The 22,892-nt window shown below is 48.2% G+C and overlaps 1 protein-coding gene across 1 annotated transcript in view; it reads left to right on the top strand.

The window, feature by feature from the left end:
* Positions 1–11,208, top strand: part of ANGPTL4 (angiopoietin like 4) — a 14,829-nt gene extending 3,621 nt beyond the window's left edge. Inside the window, exons 2-5 of the mRNA XM_048496601.1 lie at positions 2,602–2,715; positions 5,511–5,609; positions 6,411–6,686; positions 9,625–11,208. Coding sequence (XP_048352558.1) covers positions 2,602–2,715; positions 5,511–5,609; positions 6,411–6,686; positions 9,625–9,806 — 671 coding nt within the window. The 3' untranslated portion in view covers positions 9,807–11,208. The remainder of the gene's footprint in view (positions 1–2,601; positions 2,716–5,510; positions 5,610–6,410; positions 6,687–9,624) is intronic.
* Positions 11,209–22,892: the final 11,684 nt, after the last annotated feature.

The following is a 22,892-nucleotide window of genomic DNA, read 5'->3' as shown; positions in this document are numbered from 1 at the left end:
GCCTGTATCCCAGCTGATTGGAGTGCCACAATTATAGTCCCCGTTTTTAAATAGGGACTGATCAGCTTATTCAATGATGTGAGCAAACTGTATACTAAATATCCTTGAGTGATTGGATAGATAAAACTTACTGGAAGATGAACAGGCTGGCTTTCGTAAAGGCTGCTCAGCTTTGGATCAGTTCCTGATATATTAAACTATCTGATGAACCGCAAACAATTTTGTTTCAAATACTGTTTGCTTTTGCAAACAAGAAACAATGGACTCCTTCCCTTTGCAAGCACCGCGGCATCTTTCCAGCGGTCAGTGTTCTCCAAATAATGTCTTTTAAAAATTTTGAGGACTGTATCTTACTTTCATGGTTACTATATAGGCAAACTTTCAACGTCCAACTGCACTGAAAGGACCTAGTTTAGGGATCGCCGATTCCCTTGAAGCATGGATTGTTCATCGTTCTCCTTCCAGGATGGGAAATCCCGCTTGCTTGTGTGAAATGTGTCACGTCTCCTGAGAGCCAGAGTGAGGCAAGACAGGCAGCGCACTGCTGCGGTATTCATGCGCTCCTCCTTTCCCCGCCTCCACCCATTCAAGGCTGAGGAATTGGGGGAAAGTTCATGTTTACACTTGAATGTCTCTCTCCGCCCTCCTCTTGTTTCCCCTGCCCTGTGCTCTTTCTTTGGCCTCCTGCCACCGGCAGCTGTTTTGAGAATAACTTCTAAATTTATTGCAGCCGGCGGGAGGAGGTTTGAGCCCTGATGACTCCGGTCCTTCCGCCTCACACAGCCTCTCTTTGTCTCTCGGAGAGGGGCCCGTGTCCACCTGTGTTGCTCGAAGGCTGCTGGGCTGTTCTTCCCCGTGGGGCAAAGTCCCACGACACGTTTCTGTTTTCCGCACCAGGCCCAGGTGGGGCACGCGCTTTCTTCATGTGCTGCCAAATGGACTTTTACCAGTCTGACAAAGGAGCATCTTGCTGGCAGTCGCTGGCATGTTTGGGAGCAAAGTCCAGGCAGTTGCTAGATGCCAAGTGTGGGGGTCCCTGCGCAGGTAGCCCCAGAGTCAGCCAGGTGCTCTGGTTCCAGGGGAAATGGCCTCCCTTCGAGTCTTGGTAGCCGAGGGAGGTGTTTCAACTTGCTCTGAGTGGCTAGTACCTCCAAAAGACTCTTCCAGGGGTGGCCAACCTATGGCACTCCAGATGTTCATGGACTGGAATTCCCACCAGCCCTTGCTAGCATGGCCAATTGGCGATGCTGGCAGGGGCTGATGGGAATTCCAGCCCATGCACACCTGGAGTGCCATAGGTTGCCCACCCCTGCATCTCCAGCACCAGCCTATCTTATTGGGGCTTAAGAGAACAGAGAATCCTTCCCAGCCTAAATCTGATCCCCGTCCAGCGGATAGCTCAGAAATAGTTAATCTTTTATTTGAATTAATTTGACCCCCTTGCATGTCCTTATGCAGTAATTTTTTTTGGAGAAACAGTCACTCATGGTTCTTGAGAATGCCCAAAACAGTGGGGGGGGGGGGGGGGCACTTTGCTGAAAAGCCAACAGTGCTGTGAACAGGAGCAGAATTAAAAGAGGACATTAAGTGAACTCCTAATTAGATTAGACTTGCTGGTGTGGTCTTCGCTGAACCTAGTAATCAACCCCCAAACCAGCTTTTTATGAATTCTGCTGCAGATCCAATTTTAACATGTGTGCATGTCTGAGTTATTCAGTGTTACACGCTCCGTTTGTGAATACAGAGCCCTCCGGGGATTGGGCGGTATACCAAATTAAATAAATAATAATAATAATAAATAATACGAGGTTAAGAGTTCTGTCCTCCTTTGAAGTGCTGTTGCTAACACTATTGAACGATAATCCTCCCCAAAGGCAGAGCAATGTCTTCCCTATAACACCTTGCTTTCTGTAAACACCCAGTGGATATTTAGGAGGGTAGGGTGATGATAAAGAACACGTCGACACACCCCACGTGATACTTCTGTGAATCACAAGAGCCATGTTGGAAAGCAAGAAGAAGAAGAGCTTGGATTTACCTATATCCCCCCTTTCTCTCCTGTAGGAGACTCAAAGGGGCTTACAATCTCCTTGCCCTTCCCCCCTCACAACAAACACCCTGTGAGGTAGGTGGGGCTGAGAGAGCTCCGAGAAGCTGTGACTAGCCCAAGGTCACCCAGCTGGAGTGTGTGGGAGTGTCCAGGCTAATCTGAATTCCCCAGAGAAGCCTCCACAGCTCAGGCGGCAGAACGGGGAATCAAACCCGGTTCCTCCAGATTAGATACACGGGCTCTTAACCTCCTACGCCACTGCCCTCCTCTTCTTGCTCGGGATTTAGAGGTACACTACCCCTGAACATAGAATGTTCTGTTGGGTTCAGAACTTGTTAAGCTTTAGGTAGCTGCGTGTGAACAAAGACGTGTGAATGAGCATCATATAACTCTGTGTGAATGAACCAAACTGCGCTACCCGACAAGGGTATTGTTCACATTGGTTTCCACTGCCTGGAAAAGGTTTTAGTGAAGTTTTAAGATTCAGGCTTTTAAAAAAAAATACTGCTTTACATGGGGCTTTAGCTGAACCCCTTTCTCCTTTGTTGCAGAGGTCCCCGAAGGCTGCCGCCAGCTTTATCTGGAAGGAGAACGGGGCAGTGGGGTGTTCCAGATCCAACCTCCTGGCTCCAAGCCTTTTGAAGTCTTTTGCGACCTGGCTTCAGGTAACGGACTGGTGGGGGTGGGCAAGTGGAGGGTCAGCAGCCGGCACCAGGCTGGAGGGTTTGGGTTCAAATCCCTCCCACTCCCACCAAGAGATTTGTCGGAGAGGGGATAAAAATGTGGCTATTAGCTGCTGCTCTCCAGGGCCAGAGGCAAAATATTGAGACGGGCTAGGTCAGGGGTGTGCCACCTGTGGTTCTCCAGATGTTCATGGACTACAATTTCCATCAGCCTCTGCCAGCATGGCCAATTGGCTGATGGGATTTGTAGTCCATGAACATCTGGAGAGCCGCAGGTTGCACACCCCTGGGCTAGGTGCTGAAAATCTCTTCTGTCTCTGGTGTAGGGTGTTCACATTGTTTGGACACATTGGCCATCTGTCCCAAGGGGAGAATATTGTCCTCTTCTCCATAAACTGGCAGTCTGTAACAAATGCAGCTACAATAGCACTGGTCCATCTGTCCCTTATTTTTACCTGGACACGTTCCACGGGACCATCATGCTTATCATACAGTCTTACCCAACAGAAATTACACTGAAGAAGTCTTGCAGTAATGGCTGTCTATTTTCAGATGAAGTTTTTGTTATAATACGTGTCCAAAACCATAAACAATACAACAGCACCACAAGGAGTCTGAAGTACAGACCCTAATAACACTGATAAAATTCCTGGGCAGTACACAACAAAGATCCTGTGTAATACAATAAAAGTCCACTAAGCTAACCAGAACCTGGATGTGCATCTGACTCGAACAAACTTCAAGGCTAGTGGAACATAAATTCCATATGTCTGTGCTTCCAAAATGTTTGGCACAATTAACATACACAGATCCAGTAGAGAGCGCTTCATAATGGGGAGCTGTTTGGGAAGCAGATGGAAAGCTTCCAAAATTGTGCCAAACGTTTTGGAAGCACATGTGTATTTTGATTGTGCCAAACAGAGGTTTGTGCCAAACAGAGGTTTGTTTTGATTGTGCCAAACAGGGGTTTGTTTGAATGGCAATGGTTTAAAACCGTTAGGGGCTGCAGTCGGCTCTGAAAACTCTGGCTGCTACGAAGTCTCCAAGAATTTAATATTGCCTGTTAGTTATGCCCTTTAGCACCATACAGTCCTATCAAGACTCTTGCCATTCTTTTCAAACATGAGACTCATCTCTCTCCATAATGCCTTCTAAATCATATCCCTCCATCTGGGTTATAAATGTTAGATCCTCCTGTTGTTCCCCATACTTTGGGCGTTCAGATGCAAATGCCTCAAGGCTCATGGCTCATATTCCCTAGTCTGACACCTCCTGAATCTCATCATTCTCAGCTTTCCATCTGCTTCTCGAACAGCTCCCCATAATGAAGCCCTCTCTAAAGCCCCTTAGGAGATGATTCCATTCCCCTCCAACATGGTGTCTGGAGGGGAATATTTGAGTCTGCTTTAGAGCATCAGACCCCAATCTGTCCCTGTTGTCCTTACCAGAGAAAGGTCTTTGCCAAAACCTGAGATTCTCTCGCTGGCACGGTGTAATGGTTAAGAGCAGTGGACTCTAATCTGGGGAACCGGGTTTGATTCCCCACTCCTCCACATGAGCAGCAGGACTCTAATCTGGAGAACCGGGTTTGATTCCCCGCTCCTCTTATTTGGTGATCTGCATTTGTTTCCCCACTCCTCTGCAGAAAGCCTGCTGGGTGACCTTGGGCCAGTCGCAGTTCTTTCAGAACTCTCTCAGCCCCAGCTACCTCAGAAGGTGCCTGTTGTGGAGAGAGGAAGGGAAGGAGTTGATAATTGTTAGGTCTCGGACCTTAGACCAATAAACGGACCCTGGATTCTTGATCAGAAGTGTTTATTGAAGGCAACAACTCCCTAGCTTGAGAAAGCCAGTTCTGTGGAACCTGCCTTCCCTAGGCTATTTTATCCCTGTTCCAACCCACTCCCATTTCCCCAGAGAAGGTGTTGTTTAGAAGGCATAGGCGTCTCAAGGATGCAAGAGAGCAAAGATATGCCCCCTGCTAAGCCTTCCCCCTGTGCTCCAAAGGACATCCTGTTGCCCGAAGCTGGGAGACTTCTCAGGGTTATTTGCCTATTTATCTACATACGGTGTCAAAGCTATAAACATCAAGAGAGAAGGTATATGAAGGAGAGAGAACAGAGCCAGCATGGTGTAGTGGTTAAGAGCAGGGGCACTCTAATCTGGAGAACTGGGTTTGATTCCCTTCTCTGCTGCCTGAGCAGTGGAGGCTTATCTGGGGAACCAGATTAGCCTGTACACTCCCACACATGCCAGCTGGGTGACCTATGGCTAGTCACAGTTCTTGGGAGCTCTCTCAGCCCCACCCACCTCACAGGGTGTTTGTTGTGAGGGGGGAAGGGCAAGGAGATTGTAAGCCCTTTTGAGTCTCCTACAGGAGAGAAAGGGGGGATATAAATCCAAACTCTTCTTCCCTTCTTCTACACATCAATCAACCTACATATCAACCAGGTTACATATCAAACAGAATACACTTAGATGCATTCAGGCTTTGGTCCAAAGCTGCTTTGAGACCCCTGAAGGTTGAAAATAGCAGGATACAAATCCGAACTCTCCTTCTTCCGGAGATTGAGTCCCGGGCTTTCAGAATGCAAAACATCTCCCCTGCCGTTGTACCTTTTTGGTGTCTGGAATTTTTTTTGTCATACCTCCCAAATGCAAATCAATGAGGAAAGGTCACAATTGGGGATGAGGTCAAAAGGGGGGGGAGGATAATCAGACACCCCTTGTGGGTGTCTGTGGGGCAGCGATGCAACCCAGTCGCTCTTTTCTGGCTACAGGTGGTGGCAGCTGGACAGTGATTCAGAGGCGTCGGGACGGATCTGTCGATTTTGACCAGCTGTGGGAGGCCTATCGGAACGGCTTCGGAAATATGAGTGGTACGCAGCCGGTGGTTTCCCACCGTGGCAACCCAAAATTACAATGTTTGATTTCTAAGTCCCAGGACATATACCCTGTTTCCCTGAATATAAGACATCCCCGGAAAATAAGACGTAGTAGAGGTTTTGCTGAAGTGCGAAATATAAGGCATCCCCCGAAAGTAAGACGTAGCAAAGTTTTTGTTTGGAAGCATGCCCGACGAACAGAACACAGAAAAAAAAGACATCCCCTGAAAACAAGACATAGCACATCTTTGGGAGCAAAAATTAATATAAGACACTGTCTTATTTTCGGGGAAACATGGTAGATGGGTGCCATCATATGGATATTTTAAGTTGTTGATTTTAATTGTTAATTAATTTTTGTACGCTGCTCTGAGGCCGTTTTATGGGGAGAGCGGTTTATAAATTGAGTTAATTATGACAATGTGACCATACCTCAGCAAATGTGGGGCCTGGCAAATCTTCTTTGCCCACAAAAGGCTCACAGAGCAGAACAGACCCTCGGAGTCTAATCCTTAACCTACCTTTTGATGGTGGGGTGACTTTTAATGGTCCTTTAATGACCATCCATGAAAACACACTGAGCAAAGGTCATAAGAACATAAGAACAAGCCAGCTGGATCAGACCAGAGTCCATCTAGTCCAGCTCTCTGCTACTCGCAGTGGCCCACCAGGCGCCTTTGGGAGCTCACAGGCAGGATGTGAAAGCAATGGGCTGCTGCTGCTGCTGCTGCTCCCGAGTACCTGGACTGTTAAGGCATTTGCAATCTCAGATCAACTTCTTTGTTCCCTTTCCAGGAGACTTCTGGCTCGGCTTGGACAAGATCCACCAGATCGTGCAAGAAGGGATGTTCCGTCTGATCATTGAGATGCAGGACTGGGAAGGGAATTCCCAGGTGGTCCAGTTTCTTTTCAGGCTGGGAGGAGAAGACACTGCTTACACACTGAGCCTCCTGGGCCCTGTCCTGGGGGAGCTAGAGAACGCCATGGGCGACTTCCCCCATCTTCCCTTCTCTACACGGGATCAGGATCACGACCTCAAGGGGGACGCTAATTGTGCCAAACATCTCTCAGGTCAGTTCTGGTAACGGGCGATCATTCTCTCCTCCACCCCTTCCTCGGTGATGCCCTTGGTTTAGTAGACCAGTTTACAGCACTCGGCCAGCAGGCTCTCAAGTCCACAGGAGGGGAGGAAGAGAACGATGGGTACTAGATTGGGCTGCAAAGAGAAAACAGGAAGCTTGGTTGCTTTTAACCAGTGGCTACTGCTAATGGGCACAAAGGGTATCCCATGCCCCTGGGTGCCTGCCGTTTTGTCATGTAAGGGGTGTCGGGCGCCAGCCAGTTCCCCGTGCCTGGCCTCTCCCGTGGCATAGCAACCCAGCCGGTGCCCAGTCGCTCCCCCCGTGCCAGGGCGCTGCTCACTGGTTGAGCTGTTCTCTGCAGCTGCAGGCCAGCTCCCACCCACTCCAGGGAGAGCAGGAGCTGGCCTGCGGCCCGCCGCCCCACCCCTCTGGCCTCCCTGTAGGCTGGTTCCCAAGGGCCCAAGAGCTGGCCTGCCACCGCAGCGCCCGTCCGAACCCTGCCTGTCCGAGCCCTGCCCTCACCTGCCCTGCTCCTGTAAGTGGGGCACGGTGTGGGGGAAAGCCGGTCATGCCCCTGCGTCATTTAGGCCTGGTCTTCTCTTGGGAGGCCCTACAAATACCACTCCGGAGATTTACCATCGCTTAAAGACTAGATTATTCGATCAAGAATATCAATTTCTCCTGAGCAAAGCGCAAAGCTCTTGCTCTCCAATATTCTTTGGGATTATCCCTCAGAAATCTAGCCCTGCTATATACCTGGAACAACTTGTTAATTACCGTTGCAGATGGGTCATGACTAGAGCCAGGTGTAACTCTTTTCCGTCAGTACATCTTCAAGGTCGCTTCTCTAGTATTCCACAAAATGAGCGTGGCTGTCGATTTTGTCCTGATACAACTGATTCACTTTCTCATATTCCGCTTCACTTCTCAAAATACAACAACATCAGAACTGATTTGAGAACTGTACTACCAACAGGATTTATGCTCCTTTCTGATAAGATAAAAATGGCTAAGCTTCTAAATAACGCTAATGTTGAAATCTCTGAAGCTGTTGCTATATTTTTACTCTGTGTACTGCAAGTTGCGCAATAATGATCTTCTTGTATCTGGAATTCTGGACACACACCGGTTTTATGCCTAATAAAGGTTTTGGATTTGGATTTAGGCCTGGTACGCCACTGCTTTTGACACTATTGTTTATGACTCTACATTTGACACTACTTTGAAGACTGGAAACTTTAAGAAGAAAAAAAATCAAAGTTCCGATAGGAAGCCACGCTTCTCCGCTGTGTGAGTGGCATATAGGAAGAGTGAACTTGTGTGGCTGTACAAATAGATGTGAGATCTGGATTTGTTTCCCCCTGGATGCACCCAAATGCAGGCGAACCTGCCTTCTCCCTGCTGACTTAAACTGAACTGAAATCACATTATGCAATGAAATTATTTTTAACTGAACCTGCTGACAAGTTATACAAAAGGTTTCTTTGTGGGATGCATAATTGTGGGATTTGGTAGCCGTGAGTTGTGGCGATCGCCAGTGATCTTAGATGCCCTTGAAGGAGGATTAGACACATTCCTGTAGCAGCAGACTTCCTACAAGGGCGCTGGGCTAGAATGCTTAAGTGGGACATCTATGTTTAGAGGCAGTCTACCTCGAATTGTGAGTGTTGCCTTTATGCTTTGCTTGTCTACTTCCTGGAGACATGTAGTTTGGAATGTGGTATTGGAACTAGGATGCTGGGCTACATGAACTCTTGGTTTGATCCAGACGCAGCCCCCCTGACTTCTACAAGAAGGTCATACACAGCTCATACACGGTGGGGCCTTTCCATTTGGAGGCGGCCTGATTCATTGGATTTAAGCTAAAGAGAGAGAGAGGCTTCCTGTGGGAATGGTTCAAAACGGGCTGTTAGGCCAGACTGAACTTGTTGGTCAGTTCTAGTTCACTGCTTATGATCTTAGTCCACTGCTTATGATCTTGCGGTCGTGGTGCGACCGCACTTGGAGTCCCGTGTCCAGTTCTGGTCGCCACATCTCAAAAAGGATATCGAAGAGATAGAAAAAGTGCAGAGAAGGGCAACGAGGATCATTGAGGGACTGGAGCACCTTCCTTATGAGGAGAGGCTGCAACGTTTGGGACTCTTGAGTTTGGAGAGGAGACGTCTGAGGGGGGATATGATAAGTCTATAAAATTATGCATGGGGTAGAACATGTTGACAGAGAGAAATATTTCTCACAGTACTAGAACACTGAAAATGCTGGGGGGAAGAATTAGGACTAATAAAAGGAAACACTTCTTCACACAACGCATGATTGGTGTTTGGAATATGCTGCCCCAGGAGGTGGTGATGGCCACTCACCTGGATAGCTTTAAAAAGGGCTTGGACAGATTTCTGGAGGAGAAGTCGATCTTTGGCTACCAATCTGGATCCCCCTTGATCTGAGATTGCAAATGCCTTAACAGTCCAGGTGCTCGGGAGCAGCAGCAGCCGCAGAAGGCCATTGCTTTCACCTCCTGCCTGTGAGCTCCCAAAGGCACCTGGTGGGCCACTGCGAGTAGCAGAGAGCTGGACTAGATGGACTCTGGTCTGATCCAGCAGGCTAGTTCTTATGTTCGGCTTTGACATCCAAAGAAATGGACAAGATTTTGGAAAATCCCTCTCTGGTCCATTTGTCCAGTCTCCTTCCTTCATGAGCAGCATGCATGGTCCTCCCTTAGCTAATTTTGTACCCAAACAATGCGGTAAGGAAGGTTCAGGCAGCTAAAAAAGGCAGGCCTGGGTGAACTACCACCCTACCATTGTGGCTGCCTAGCCTGCCTGATTAAAAGCTTTCTTTCCCTCTGTCCTGCCCTGTTGGTTGGTTGTGTGTCCTGTTTGTTGTGGCCCAGGGCTAATTTACTGACGGTCCCTTCCTTTCCTTCACAGGCGGCTGGTGGTTTAGCACCTGTGGCCACGTCAACCTCAATGGGAAATACTTCCGCTCCATCCCACGCCAGCGACACGAGAGGAAGCAGGGCATCTTCTGGAAGACCTGGAAAGGGAGGTATTACCCCCTGAAATCAACCACCATGAAGATCCAGCCCCTGGAGCCAGGAGTGGAGTCCTAAAAGCACGAGTTGCCCCAGGAGACTGGGTGTCCCTCTGACTCCCGCCTCTTCCAAGAGGCAAGGTCTGTCGGCTTCAGCGGGGAACTCTGCAGATTCTTTCTGGTATTCAGACCGTGGAAAGGAGATGCTCCTTTGCAGGAGACGCCCCTCATGGTGGCCTGTGGGGCAATATGGCGACTGTTTTCCTTGAAGGAAGAACTACCTGGGGGATGATTCGAGGGAGCTGAGCTGGCTTCTGGGGTCCTGGTTTTTGCACAAAGGCCACATGGCAGCTGGGTAGGGTGGTCTTCCAGATCTGGTGTTTGTTACAGATTTTAAATACTCTCCTTTGTTTTGTTTTTTGGGGGGGGCTAAGGAGAGGGGCTGAGCATCAACATTTCCCTCGATGAGGGCTCAAGACATACCTACCCATCGTGCGGTGGGCTGATCTTACCCCTCACGAACCGACTCTCACTGTAGTAGGTGGCCCCCTGTTTTTGTGGCGTCCCTTTCCAAAGTAGAAGGTTTCCGGGGGTCGCACCAGCTGATGCTTCCATCAGAATAATTAGCAAAGTGCCAGGTGTCGCGCTGTGATTGTGTAGGCCTCTGTGCATTGGCTCTCCCAATGAGCCTCTGTGCATTGGCTCTCCCTTTGGGGTTACCTAGAGATGTCCACCTGTTTCTAGTGGAACAGCCTTTAGGCAGCAGAGAAACCAGAGGCTGAAAGTCTAAATTATCCTCTTCCCCACGAGTCGTTATAGTTCAGTGATTGACTGTTTGGGGGACTTTTAGTTGTGCTGCCGCCAGGCAGGATTCTGTGGGTTAGAAAGGATTGTGGTGCTTTCTTCTGGCACACAGCGCCACAGCTAGTGAAGGCGTCTGCGAGATCCAGCCCACCCTCTCAGTCGCACTGAATGGTACCTCTGGGTCTTTACCTTTTAAATTTGTATTTTAATCTAATTTGATGTATGCCACCTTTTATTTTTTAAAAGACGATTGCTTGGTAAAGCAAAAAGACCAAGACTTACCATGGGAGGTACTTCAGTGGGGCCAAAAGTCTCTGAAACTGACTGCAGGTGATCCTTGGGTCTCTTTGGGCGCCCCCCGCCCCCAAAATGTGCTCATTATTTTTTAAGTCATATTGACTTAAGTTCACTCCAATACTTTGCTGCTTGTACATAACTGTTGCATTTGTTGGTTTGTCAATGTGGTTATCAAAGTGCTTTATCCTTTTAAAAAGAATCTGCAAATTTTTTTTTTTAAGATGGCAACCGGGAACAATTTTGTTGTAACTTATAATGATTGTTTCGAACAGACGGCAGTCGGGTGTTGGTGACTTTTTGTCTTCTGTTTGGTTTTTGTGCTGAAGGCGTGCCGCTGTTGGAAGAGTCTCCCATGTGAACAATAAAAACCTTAAACCCTTCCTGTCTTGATTCTTTGAAAAATCAGAATCTCCCCATAGGTGTGGGGATGGTGTTTTGGTCCCAACTTTTTGCAAGGTGGACTACCCGGGAAATTTCAGGTGCCTTGCTTGCATAAGAAGAAGAGTTTGGATTTATATTCCCCCCCCCCCTTTCTCTCCTGCAGGAGACTCAAAGGGGCTGACAATCTCCTTGCCCTTCCCCCCCTCACAACAAACACCCTGTGAGGTAGGTGGGGCTGAGAGAGCTCCGAGAAGCTGTGACTAGCCCAAGGTCACCCAGCTGGCGTGTGTGGGAGTGTACAGGCTAATCTGAATTCCCCAGATAAGCCTCCACAGCTCAGGCGGCAGAGCTGGGAATCAAACCCAGTTCCTCCAGATTAGATACATGAGCTCTTAACCTCCTACGCCACTGCTGCTCACTGTTTGTGGCTGCTCACCAGGCCACATTCCTCACTGTTTGCAAGTGGGCCATAATACCCACCTATCCAGGAAACCTACAGGAAGATGTGAAATCTGTGATGGGGAGAAGTAGGGACTTCTGTCTTCAATCCCACAAGGGTCCTGCTGCGTTGCTGGTAATCACCATCCACACGTAAGGAACTTTACACAACAAGACTGTCTCAGCACTGAGCATCCATTAAATGTTGGCTTGGGGAAGAAGGTTCAGGTGGAAAGAAATGTGAGAGCTTATCAGACGGATGAGATGAAAGGCTTATCTGCACCATGGTTAGCCAGAGGGAGAGGATATCATAATAAAGGCACCCGGAGAATCCTTTCCTTTAAAACCCTCCCCTAGGGAGCAGTCGGACTCCTCCATAGGAGGATAATCTTGATGGAATTGAACAGGGGCGCCATACTCAGCGGCTGGTTGCTCCAAAGGCCCGGTGGAACAACTCGGTCTTACAGGCCCTGCGGAACTCACCGAGATCCCGCAGGGCCCGGACAGCTGGAGGGAGAGTGTTCCACCAGGCCGGGGCCAGGGCCGTAAAGGCCCTGGCCTGCGTGGAGGCCAGCTGCATCACGAATTGCACCTGATCTGCCAATAAGGTTGCCAACCTCCAGGTGTTAGCTGGAGATCTCCCATTATTGCGACAGAAATCAGCTCACTTGCAGAAAATGGCTACTCTGGAAGGTGGATTTTATGGCATGACCCCCAACTGAAGTCTCTCCCCACCCCAAACTCTGCCCTCCTCAGGCCCCACTCCCCAAATCTCCAGTTATTTCCCAAACTGGAGCTGGCAACCGGAGCTCCAAACAAACAACATAAATTGCTTGTGTGTTGTTTATTCATTGAACATTTATTCCACTTCTGCAGAACATGCCTGCTTTGGTGCGTGGACTGCTTGGCGTGGGGCCCTTCCATGCTCCCTCTCTACACCCCACCTTCCAGGGGCTCCTCCCGAAAATCTCGAGATATTTCGAAATCAAGAGTTGTCGTCTCCATATGAACCACAATCTGACATGTGGACCAGAACACTTTCCCCCTTTCCCTCACTTTTTGAGGGGTGGGATCAGTGGTGGGAGTCAAATAATTTAACAGCTGGTTCCAAAAGCACTCAGTGGTGGGATTGCAACCAGCTCTCTGAACTGGACAAAAAATTAGCTACTGGTTCTATCAAACTGGTGCGAACAGGCTGATCCCCGCCACTGGGTGAGATACCCCAGTTGGTAGACTGCCTCTAAAAACAGAGGGTAGATTTAGCCATCTTATCTGCGGCCAATGATGGGCCTTCTCTCCAAGAATTCGTCTCACCTCTCTTTGAAGAAGGAGGAGGAGGAGGATTTATATGTAAAATGCCCCTAAGTCACAGCGGATTTATGGCAACCTTGTAGGATTTCCAAGGCAGGAGATGAATGGAGGTGGGTTTGCATCACAATCCTGGTATTTCAAGAAGAAGAGGAGTTGGATTTATGTCCCCTCTTTCTCTCCTGTAAGGAGACTCAACGGGGCTGACAAACTTCTTTCCCTTCTCCCCTCACAACAAACACCCTGTGAGGAGCAGCAGTGGCGTAGGAGGTTAAGAGCTCGTGTATCTAATCTGGAGGAACCGGGTTTGATTCCCAGCTCTGCCGCCTGAGCTGTGGAGGCTTATCTGGGGAATTCAGATTAGCCTGTGCAATCCCACACATGCCGGCTGGGTGACCTTGGGCTAGTCACAGCTTCTCGGAGCTCTCTCAGCCCCACCCACCTCACAGGGTGTTTGTTGTGAGGGGGGAAGGGCAAGGAGATTGTAAGCCCCTTTGAGTCTCCTGCAGGAGAGAAAGGGGGGATATAAATCCAAATTCCTCCTCCTCCTCCTTTCCCTTCCCCCCTCACAACAAACACCCTGTAAGGTGGGTGGGGCTGAGAGAGCTCCAACAAGCTATGACTAGCCCAAGGTCACCCAGCTGGCGTGTGTGGGAGTGCACAGGCTAATCTGAATTCCCCAGGTAAGCCTCCACAGCTCAGGCGGCAGAGCGGGGAATCAAACCCGGTTCCTCCAGATTAGAATGCACCTGCTCTTAACCACTGCGCCACTGCTGCTCCTCTGTGCTATCTATGCTATAGATAATGAGGAAATCAAAATTGCTGAAGGCTTTCTCTTCCTTGGCTCCGCCATCAACCAAAAGGAAGGCTGCAGCCAAGAGATCAGAAGAAGATGGGCAGCCCCACCCACAGCCGAAGACATTTGGGGACATGGGGAGGCAACTCTTCCCAAAAAAGCCTTCCCTGGCTGCCCAACAGTCCCCCCTGGGTAGGCTGACCAGCCGTCCCGCTTTGGGCGGGACCGTCACGCCTTTGGACAATTTGTCCCTCTCCTACCAGGTTCCTACGCCTGTTGGGGTTCAGGTCTTCCCCTGTGTCTTGATCCACATCCTAAAGCAAATTAAAAGAACTGGCAGAAGTAATCTCAGAACCACTTGCTGTAATCTTTGAGAACTCATGGAGAACAGGAGAAGACCCAGTAGACTGGAGGAGGGCTAATGTTATCCCCAAATACAAAAAGGGGGGAAAGGAGGACCCTAATGCTCTGTCACAGGGTGGCAAATGGCGAGCCCCAGAAGCCCGTGCGCTTCTGCAGCCGCACCCCCGCGCGCGCGCGCGGCCACCTCCTCATCCCGGATCACAAAGGTGGCCATCTGGTCACCTTACCCATGGGGCATAAGTCCTTTTGGGTGGCATAAGTCCTGGTTGCCTATGAGGAAAGGCAGCTGGCCAATCGGCCATGCTGGCAGGGGCTGATGGGAATTGTAGTCCATCAACATCTGGAGTGCCATAGGTTTGCCACAACGCTCCATGGGTATGAGCAGCGCCAAAATTTTATGGAGAATATACTGCTAAATTAAGGCCAGTTGGGACTTCTGAATTTTTTGGGGGAAAGATCCTTCAGGGGCCCAAGGTGGAAGCTAGCTTGGCTTGTGAGAATGTCAGGACTATACAGACACGCTGCCGCCATGCATGACCCACTTAGCAGATGTGGAAGGCGTTGACTACTCTCTCCACAAAGAACTGGACAACTGCATTCTTCTTTACCCCCATCCAAGATGCAAATGCTCCCCCTTGTGGTGAGAGAAAGGGAACGCTATTCCAATGGAGGCCATTTTGCAAATATTTCTGTTCAGTAGGAGGCTTGGATAGGCTGACCAGCCGTCCCGCTTTTGGCGGGACCGTCACGCCTTTGGACAAATTGTCCCGATTTTGGGGAGGCTGCTGCACTGCCTTGGGGGCGCAAGGCAGTGCGGCAGCCTCCCCTGCACGCAGCCGCAGGAGCGCACGGGTTTCAAGCTCGCCGCTGCCGCTCTGTCACAGGGCTAAACGGCGAGCCCCAGAAGCTCCGTAAGGCCCGGCGTCAGCCTCTCCCCGTCCCGGATCACAAAGGTGACCATCTGGTCACCTTAGGCTTGGATCCAAATATCTTATGAGCTTTTACAGGTATAAAAATGCCTGTTCTGTGCCACTCAAATGGGCTTTTCTGAAGAACAAGTCAACTGGTGCGGCTGGAGCACATGTTCACGTGCTTCCCGACCCTATAAATTTGCCAGCCTAGATAGCTGCCTTGGGGCACGGGACTGGTTGAAAAGGCTATGGACTCCTGTGGGGAAAGACTTAAAGGGGCTGGAAAGGGTTTAGAATTTCTTCATTTGGCTACCAAGAGTGCTTCCTCTTAAACCACTGCATGAACTTGTCTAATTCCTTTCTTTATACTGAGATGCTAGTAGCCACTTGTAGGTACATCCTGTGGAAGTGAGTTTCACAAATTAACGGCAGGAGGAGGAGTTTGGATTTATATCCCCCCTTCCTCTCCTGTAAGGAGACTCAAAGGGGCTTACAATCTCCTTTCCCTTCTCCCTTCACAACAAACACCCTGTGAGGTAGGCGGGGCTGAGAAAACTGTGACTAGCTCAAGGTCACCCAGCTGGCATGTGCTGGAGTGCACAAGCTAATCGAGTTCATCAGATAAGCCTCCACAGCTCAAGTAGCAAAGCGGGGAATCAAACTGGTTCCTCAGATTAGAGTGCACCTGCTCTTAACCACTACACCATGCTGTGTGGTGCTTACAGTGTTTTACACAAATCTGAAAAGCCATTTGTATAAGGACCGCTTGGCACGTGGGAGATGCATCAACTGGTACCCTAAATGATGTGGTGTGTGATGTGCCATCAAGTTGTTTCTGACTTATGAAGACTCTTTGAACTAATAACTTTCAAAATGTCCTGTCATTAACAGCTTCCTTTATTGAGTCAACCCATCTCATGTTGGGCTTCCTCTTTTCTTATTGCCTTTAATTTTTTCTAGCATTATTGTAAGAACATAAGAACTAGCCTGCTGGATCAGACCAGAGTCCATCTAGTCCACCACTCTGCTACTCGCAGTGGCCCACCAAGTGCCTTTGGGAGCTCACCTGCAGGAGGTGAAAGCAAGGGCCTTCTGCTGCTGCTGCTGCTGCTCCCGAGCACCTGGTCTGCTAAGGCATTTGCAATCTCAGATCAAAGAGGATCAAGATTGGTAGCCATAAATCGACTTCTCCTCCATAAATCTGTCCAAGCCCTTTTTAAAGCTATCCAGGTGAGTGGCCATCACCACCTCCTGGGGCAACATATTCCAAACACCAATCACACGTTGTGTGAAGAAGTGTTTCCTTTTATTAGTCCTAATTCTTCCCCCCAGCATTTTCAATGTATGCCCCCTGGTTCTGCCGCCTGAGCTTTGGAGGCTTATCTGGGGAATTCAGAATAGCCTGTACACTCCCACACATGCCAGCTGGGTGATCTTGGGCTAGTCACAGCTTCTCGGAGCTCTCTCAGCCCCACCTACCTCACAGGGTGTTTGTTGTGAGGGGGGAAGGGCAAGGAGATTGTAAGACCCTTTGAGTCTCCTGCAGGAGAGGAAGGGGGGGGGGATATAAATCCAAACTCCTCCTCCTCCTCTTCTCCTCCTCCTCCTCTCCACCTCTGCCTGGGAGAGCCACGATGCATCTCGGATGAGCTGAGCCACCTGCACAAAGGAGGCAAAGACAGAGGCTGAGCTACAGCGTAAAAGTGGAAGTGCTAGTATTGCTGCTTCGCATGGTAGGCGGCTCTGTGAGCTGGAGGCATCTGCATCTGAGAAGGACTAAGTCCCTAAGTCCCTGGCCCAGTTAGCAGGGGCACCTTACTTAAGCCCTATCTTGGGCTTGGCTCTGCCTGGGAATCAGGAGTGTGCTTCGCTGAGAATCTCCGCGCACCTGGTCTCCCTGAACTGTGGTTTCCGTCCTGCCTGCCTGGCCTTCTTATCTGTGTTGACTCTGGACTGTTTGACTGCGCCTTTCCTTGCCACCTGCCTTGACTCTGGACTGTCTGACATGCCTTTGCCTGCTACCTCCTGTGGTCCTGGGACAATCTTTTTTATATATATATATAATTTTTTTATTGTATAGAATATTGTTATATTTGTTACATTCAATATGTTTATTCAAACTATACAGTGGCGTAGTGGCTAAGAGCAGGTGCACTCTGATCTGGAGGAACCGGGTTTGATTCCCAGCTCTGCTGCTTGAGTTGTGGAGGCTTATCTGGGGAATTCAGATTAGCCTGTGCACTCCATCACATGCCAGCTGGGTGACCTTGGGCTAGTCACAGCTTCTCGGAGCTCTCTCAGCCCCACCTACCTCACAGGGTGTTTGTTGTGAGGGGGGAAGGGCAAGGAGATTGTAAGCCCCTTTGAGTCTCCTGCAGGAGAGAAAGGGGGGATATAAATCCAAACTCTTCTTCTTCTTCTTCTTCTCCCCCCTCCCCCCTTCTTTTCATTGGTTATTCAAGCAAGCAGCAGAAGGTTCATTCTTCTTATTCTCTTGTTCCATAGTTCTTCATTAAATCTGGCTTCTTCCATCCATTTCTCATACAATGTCCATAATTTCATAATATCTTCTAATTTCTCTTGCCATAGTGTATTTTTTGCCAGTCTCTCAAAAATTTCTAGCTGTATTTGTTCCCAAATATATTCTAACCATTTTGAGACTGTCCATTTCTTGTTATCTTTCCAGCCCAGCGCCAACACTGCGTGTGCTGCTCTGATCATTATTTTATACATTGCTTCCAAAGTTCTATTTACTCTTGTATCATTTATTATCCCCACTATTAATAAATCATTGCTTACATCAATTTTTACTTTTACTAACTGTTCTACATATTTCAAAATGTTTTCCCAAAACTTTTTTACCACTTTACATTCTGTCCACATATGAATAGTCTGTTAGGAATATTAGATTGTTTAAAAGTAAGAATAAGTCTTTTAAAATGATCTATCTTGGGGAGCATCTCAAATTTTAAAAAGTATAGTTCAGCTGGTTTGCAATGCAGTAGAGAACAGAGCGATTGTTTAATCAAATGGTAAGTGTCCCAGCGATTAACATTCAATCCAAAATCATCAGTAAGCAAAGCAATTTGTTCCCTTTGAAATACTAGGGACTGTGAATTAGGCTGAGGACTAAGCTTGGCTTCTTGATTTTTTAAAAAAGTGCGAAATTGTTCTCCAGTTGCCAGAAGTTGGGAGCCAAATTGCTCCACAGTTCGATTGAGCGTGTTCACATATGAGTATAATATGCTCCTTTTTCTCCACAGTGCCAACATTTTGGGCTTAATCATATAGGCTAGCTGTATTTGGCGTTCTATACCATTTGAGTATCACCTTTCTTCCTAATTCCACATATTTTTTCAATCTTTATCTTCATCATGCTATCCATAATTCTTTCTATTTTTTTCTACTTCCAAGAAGTCCTGGGACAATCTGATCACGCCTTAGCTGACACCTGCCGGCAGCACAATGGGGCTTTTTGGCAGCGGGGAGGTGGGTGGGTGGGTAGGGCCTTTTCCAAGCTCCCTGCAGCACCAGAAGGTCCTCTTGGAGGCAGGACCGCACTGGTTCCACATCCTGCTGCCTCTGGTTTTGGCTCAGGTTTGTCTCTGAGGCCCCTTCCGCACACGCAAAATAATGCGTTTTCAAACCACTTTCACAACTGTTTGCAAGTGGATTTTGCCATTCCGCACAGCTTCAAAGAGCACTGAAAACAGTTTGGAAGTGCATTATTCTGCATGTGCGGAATGAGCCAAAGTTTCTGATAACGTTAAGAAGGAATAATAAGAAATGCTGTCAATTTAATCTTATCTTCAACAAATGTAACCAGCTAGAGGAGGAATCCTTGGAGAATATGAACGTCACATAGCTGGTAGGGTCAGATCTAAAATGCAGACGTAGACAGAACGCAAAGGTTATTAACCAAGCTCTGGTTTCTAGCAGCCTTTGATTTGTCTCAAGGCGTAACACTGCACGGGGCACACAACTGGTTCTCCTGAAATCACCGAAGGAAAAGTACCTGGATGCATTCTACACTAGAGTTAAATGAATTAATCCCTATAGGAATGCCACAAAGTAATTGAGAAACTGATCTGGCATTGAAAACCTGAATTACTGTCGATATATAATGGTTAACCTTGATGTAAAAAAATCATTGGGTTATATGTTGATGAATTACTTGCTACTTCAGCCAATAAAAGCTTCCGAAGTTTCAGGAGCCCAAGAATACGTTCGGAAGTTGAGACCTGGACTGGTTTTCGCTAAGCGTCTTGGTACTAGAAGAGGCAACTTGTTTGCACATTCTTTGTTCGCAGTTATTTTCTACAACGTGTTTGCTGGCCTACAGACCTGCCAATCTCCACGGGGTAGCTGGAGTTCTCCCATTATTACAACCAATCTCCAGGCAACAGGGATCAGTTCATCTGGAGAAAATGGGCACTCTGGAGGGTAGACTCTATGGCATGATACCTCATTGAATTCCCTCCCCTCCCTCTTCACGTCCCACCAAAATCTCAAGGTATTTCCCAGTCCAGAGCTGGCAACCCTACTGACTGCGCTGTTGTAAAACATTACAAACATAAGTAACACTATCATCTTTCCTTTGCCCTCCTAAGAAAAGAAGAAGAAGAAGAGGAGTTTGGATTTATATCCCCTTTCTCTCCTGCAGGAGACTCAAAGGGTCTTACAATCTCCTTGCCCTTCCCCCCCTCAAAACAAACACCCTGTGAGGTAGGTGGGGCTGAGAGAGCTCCGAGAAGCTGTGACTAGCCCAAGGTCACCCAGCTGGCGCGTGTGGGAGTGCACAGGCTAATCTGAATTCCCCAGATAAGCCTCCACAGCTCAGGCGGCAGAGCTGGGAATCAAACCCGGTTCCTCCAGATTAGATACATGAGCTCTTAACTTCCTACGCCACTGCTGTCTGTTTCAGCTGCAAAAGTTTCAGCTGCAAAAGTCGTTTCACATAATCCCACCAATGTGTCATCAATCTCAAAAGGCCAGATCTGAAAGCTGGGGGGTGCATTTTGTGTAGGGAAGACAAATAATAGTTAATGTACTAACTTAAACAGATTCCGGTAGCTGGGAAATTCATTCTTTGCATGATCTTCTGAATGTGATTATAGATTTTGGTTCTTCACTCCTCAAGCTGTCATTTTAAGACAGGAGTGCCGTGACCTTGAGTTATATAGAAACAGCTATCATACTCATAAGGATAAGCATTTTATTGTCATTGTGCACGCACAATGAAATTTACAGCAGCATTCCTCGATGCACACAATTTCAGACTCATACCCCATCCTCACTTTCCCCTTCCTCCACCCATCCCTACATTGTTCTTAAACATCAGTCAGGAAGCCGCAGAGTTTAGTAAGATAGCTACAGCTCTAGAGGCTGTCCCCAAGCCTCTTTATCCTCGGGCCTTGATAGACCTGTACCGCCTGGCCGGATGCGGCACAGTTCAAAAAGAAAGTGAGCTGGAGGCGACCGGTCTCTCGGTGAATACTCAGGGCTTTCTTTAGGCTCTCCGGAATTGGCGTAGAGTTCTTCCAAGGAGGGAGAGAGGGCAGCCTTATTAATCCTCTCGTGCAGCAGTAATACCCCTTTGGGAAAGCTTCCTTCCTATCTGCCACTGTGCAACTGGAGAACCATACACAGATGCAGTAGGTTCAGACACTCTCTATAGCACAGCAGTAAAAGGACACCAGGAGTTTTATATTCAGTTGTTGTTTCCTTAACAGTCTCAGATAGTACAGTCTTTGCAGGGCCTTTTTAACCACCGCGGCAGTCTGTACGCCCCAGGTCAAGTCCTCTTTAATCACCCTGGCCATATGGGCTGGGGCTGCTTCGGGAGTTCTCTCTGAGCACCGGCTCTAGTCCGGCGCTGGGGTCGTGTCAGTGTTGTGTTATCTTGTCCAATGGATTGATGTCAGCCCTTTTTTGGCATTTAATCCTGTTCAGACATTACCTTGCCAATCAGTTAATTGGATTGATTTGGCATCTTGTAATTGATTTAAAAAAACAGGGCACTTGAGAAATTGGACCGCCAGTTCCAAGGTAGTGCGGTAAATGAAGTGCTGTTAAGTCCTGATGCGGTTTTCAAGGCAAGAGATGTTCAGAGAGGGTTTGCCGTTGCCTGCTTCCAGGTGGGCTGAGAGCGTTCGGAGAGAACTGGGACTGGCCCCCGATTCTCTTGTGCGGAGGACTGGTGAATTGAACCCGGTTCTCCAGATCAGAGTCTGCCACTGTTGACACCACACCACACCACACCACACCAGTTCTCGAGATGGTACCCGCTGTAAAATCTGACTGTAATCTAAAAACAATCCTTTTGTCTTTGGAATTATTGTTCATTGATAAGTGAGCGTCTGCAGATTTTTAGCACTAATTAAGGCGTTTTATACGTAGGTAGGCAAACATCAGCCTTGACACCATATTTCTTGTTGCCAACTAGAGGTATTATGGAAAAGTGCAACAAAAGGCAATGGGCCAATTAAAAATGATTGAAATTATTTTGAATGTATTTGCATAAAGATATGACCTACATTGCTGTTGGTTCCTAGTTGTATCCATTCCAACCAGAGAATTTATGGAGTGGCAGAACTCAGCTGAAGGATCGTAGGAAAACACATGCTTGTTGAACAGATTTACCTGGTCTTTCTGGAAAGATGTCCAATGAGATTCACCATAATACAACTACAACTAAAATAATTTGAATACAATTAAATAATAAAGACAAGATTTTATAAGATAAAATAATAAACAGAACTACAGTGAAGGATTATAGGAAAAACACACAATAAGGCAACCACTGTGAAGGATTGTGAGAAATCACTGGCCAAGTTTGGCTAACAGCAGTGGTGGGATTCAGCCAGCCCACACCAGTTCAGCTAACTTTGTCCTTAGCTCGGTGAACTGGCTGAATCCCATCACCCCAGGGGAGGGCGAGTGAGGGGGCTTTCCAAGCCCCAGAACGGCCTGGCGCCTTGCCGCCAGGTCGCTCTGGAGCCCCATCACTCACCCTCCGAGCCCTGGAGCAGCCGGGCAGCAAGGGGAGAGGCAGCGAAGGGGTTTTTGGAGCCCCCTCACTCACCCTTCCTGGCCAAGCCGCCGCCGCCTTCCCTCACCTCCCCCCCACCCCCAGTGGCCCAACTTTTTGCAGCAGCCAGGTAAGCGGGTGGTGGGGGGAGAGTGCGGGGGGGGGAGGGGAACTGTTAGCTAAATTAATAGAATCCCACCACTGGCTAACAGGAATACATATGTGTGTATATGTATATGCATGAGTTCAATACATACACAAACACACATAAGCATAAGCATAAGCATTTTTATTGTCATTGTGCACACACAACGAAATTTACAGCGGCATTCCTCGATGCACACAATTTCAGACTCATACATCGTCCTCCCTTTCCCCTTCCTCCACCCATCTCTACCCAGCCCCAAATACATCAATATGAAGCAGCGGAGTTTAGCATAGCCACAGCTCTAGAGTAGAAGCTGTCTCTAAGCCTCTTGGTCCTAGTTCTGAGGGCCCTGCCAGATGGTAACAGTTCAAAAAGATGGGTCCCTCAGAATATTTTGGGCTTTATTTAGGCTTCGGGAATTATAGATACATACATACATCTGCGTGTATACACACACATATATAAAATGTATATACCGTGTTTCCCCGAATATAAGACAGTGTCTTATATTAATTTTTGCTCCCAAAGATGCACTATGTCTTATTTTCAGGGGATGTCTTATTTTTCCTGTGTTCTGTTCGTCGGGCATGCTTCCAAACAAAAACTTTGCTACGTCTTACTTTCAGGGGATGCCTTATATTTCGCACTTCAGCAAAACCTCTACTATGTCTTATTTTTCGGGGATGTCT

The sequence above is a fragment of the Sphaerodactylus townsendi genome, linkage group LG05 (genome assembly GCF_021028975.2).
Source record: "Sphaerodactylus townsendi isolate TG3544 linkage group LG05, MPM_Stown_v2.3, whole genome shotgun sequence".
Lineage (NCBI taxonomy): Eukaryota > Metazoa > Chordata > Lepidosauria > Squamata > Sphaerodactylidae > Sphaerodactylus > Sphaerodactylus townsendi.
The sequence above is the reverse complement of the archived record's forward strand: the minus strand, read 5'-3'. Positions and strand labels throughout refer to the sequence as shown.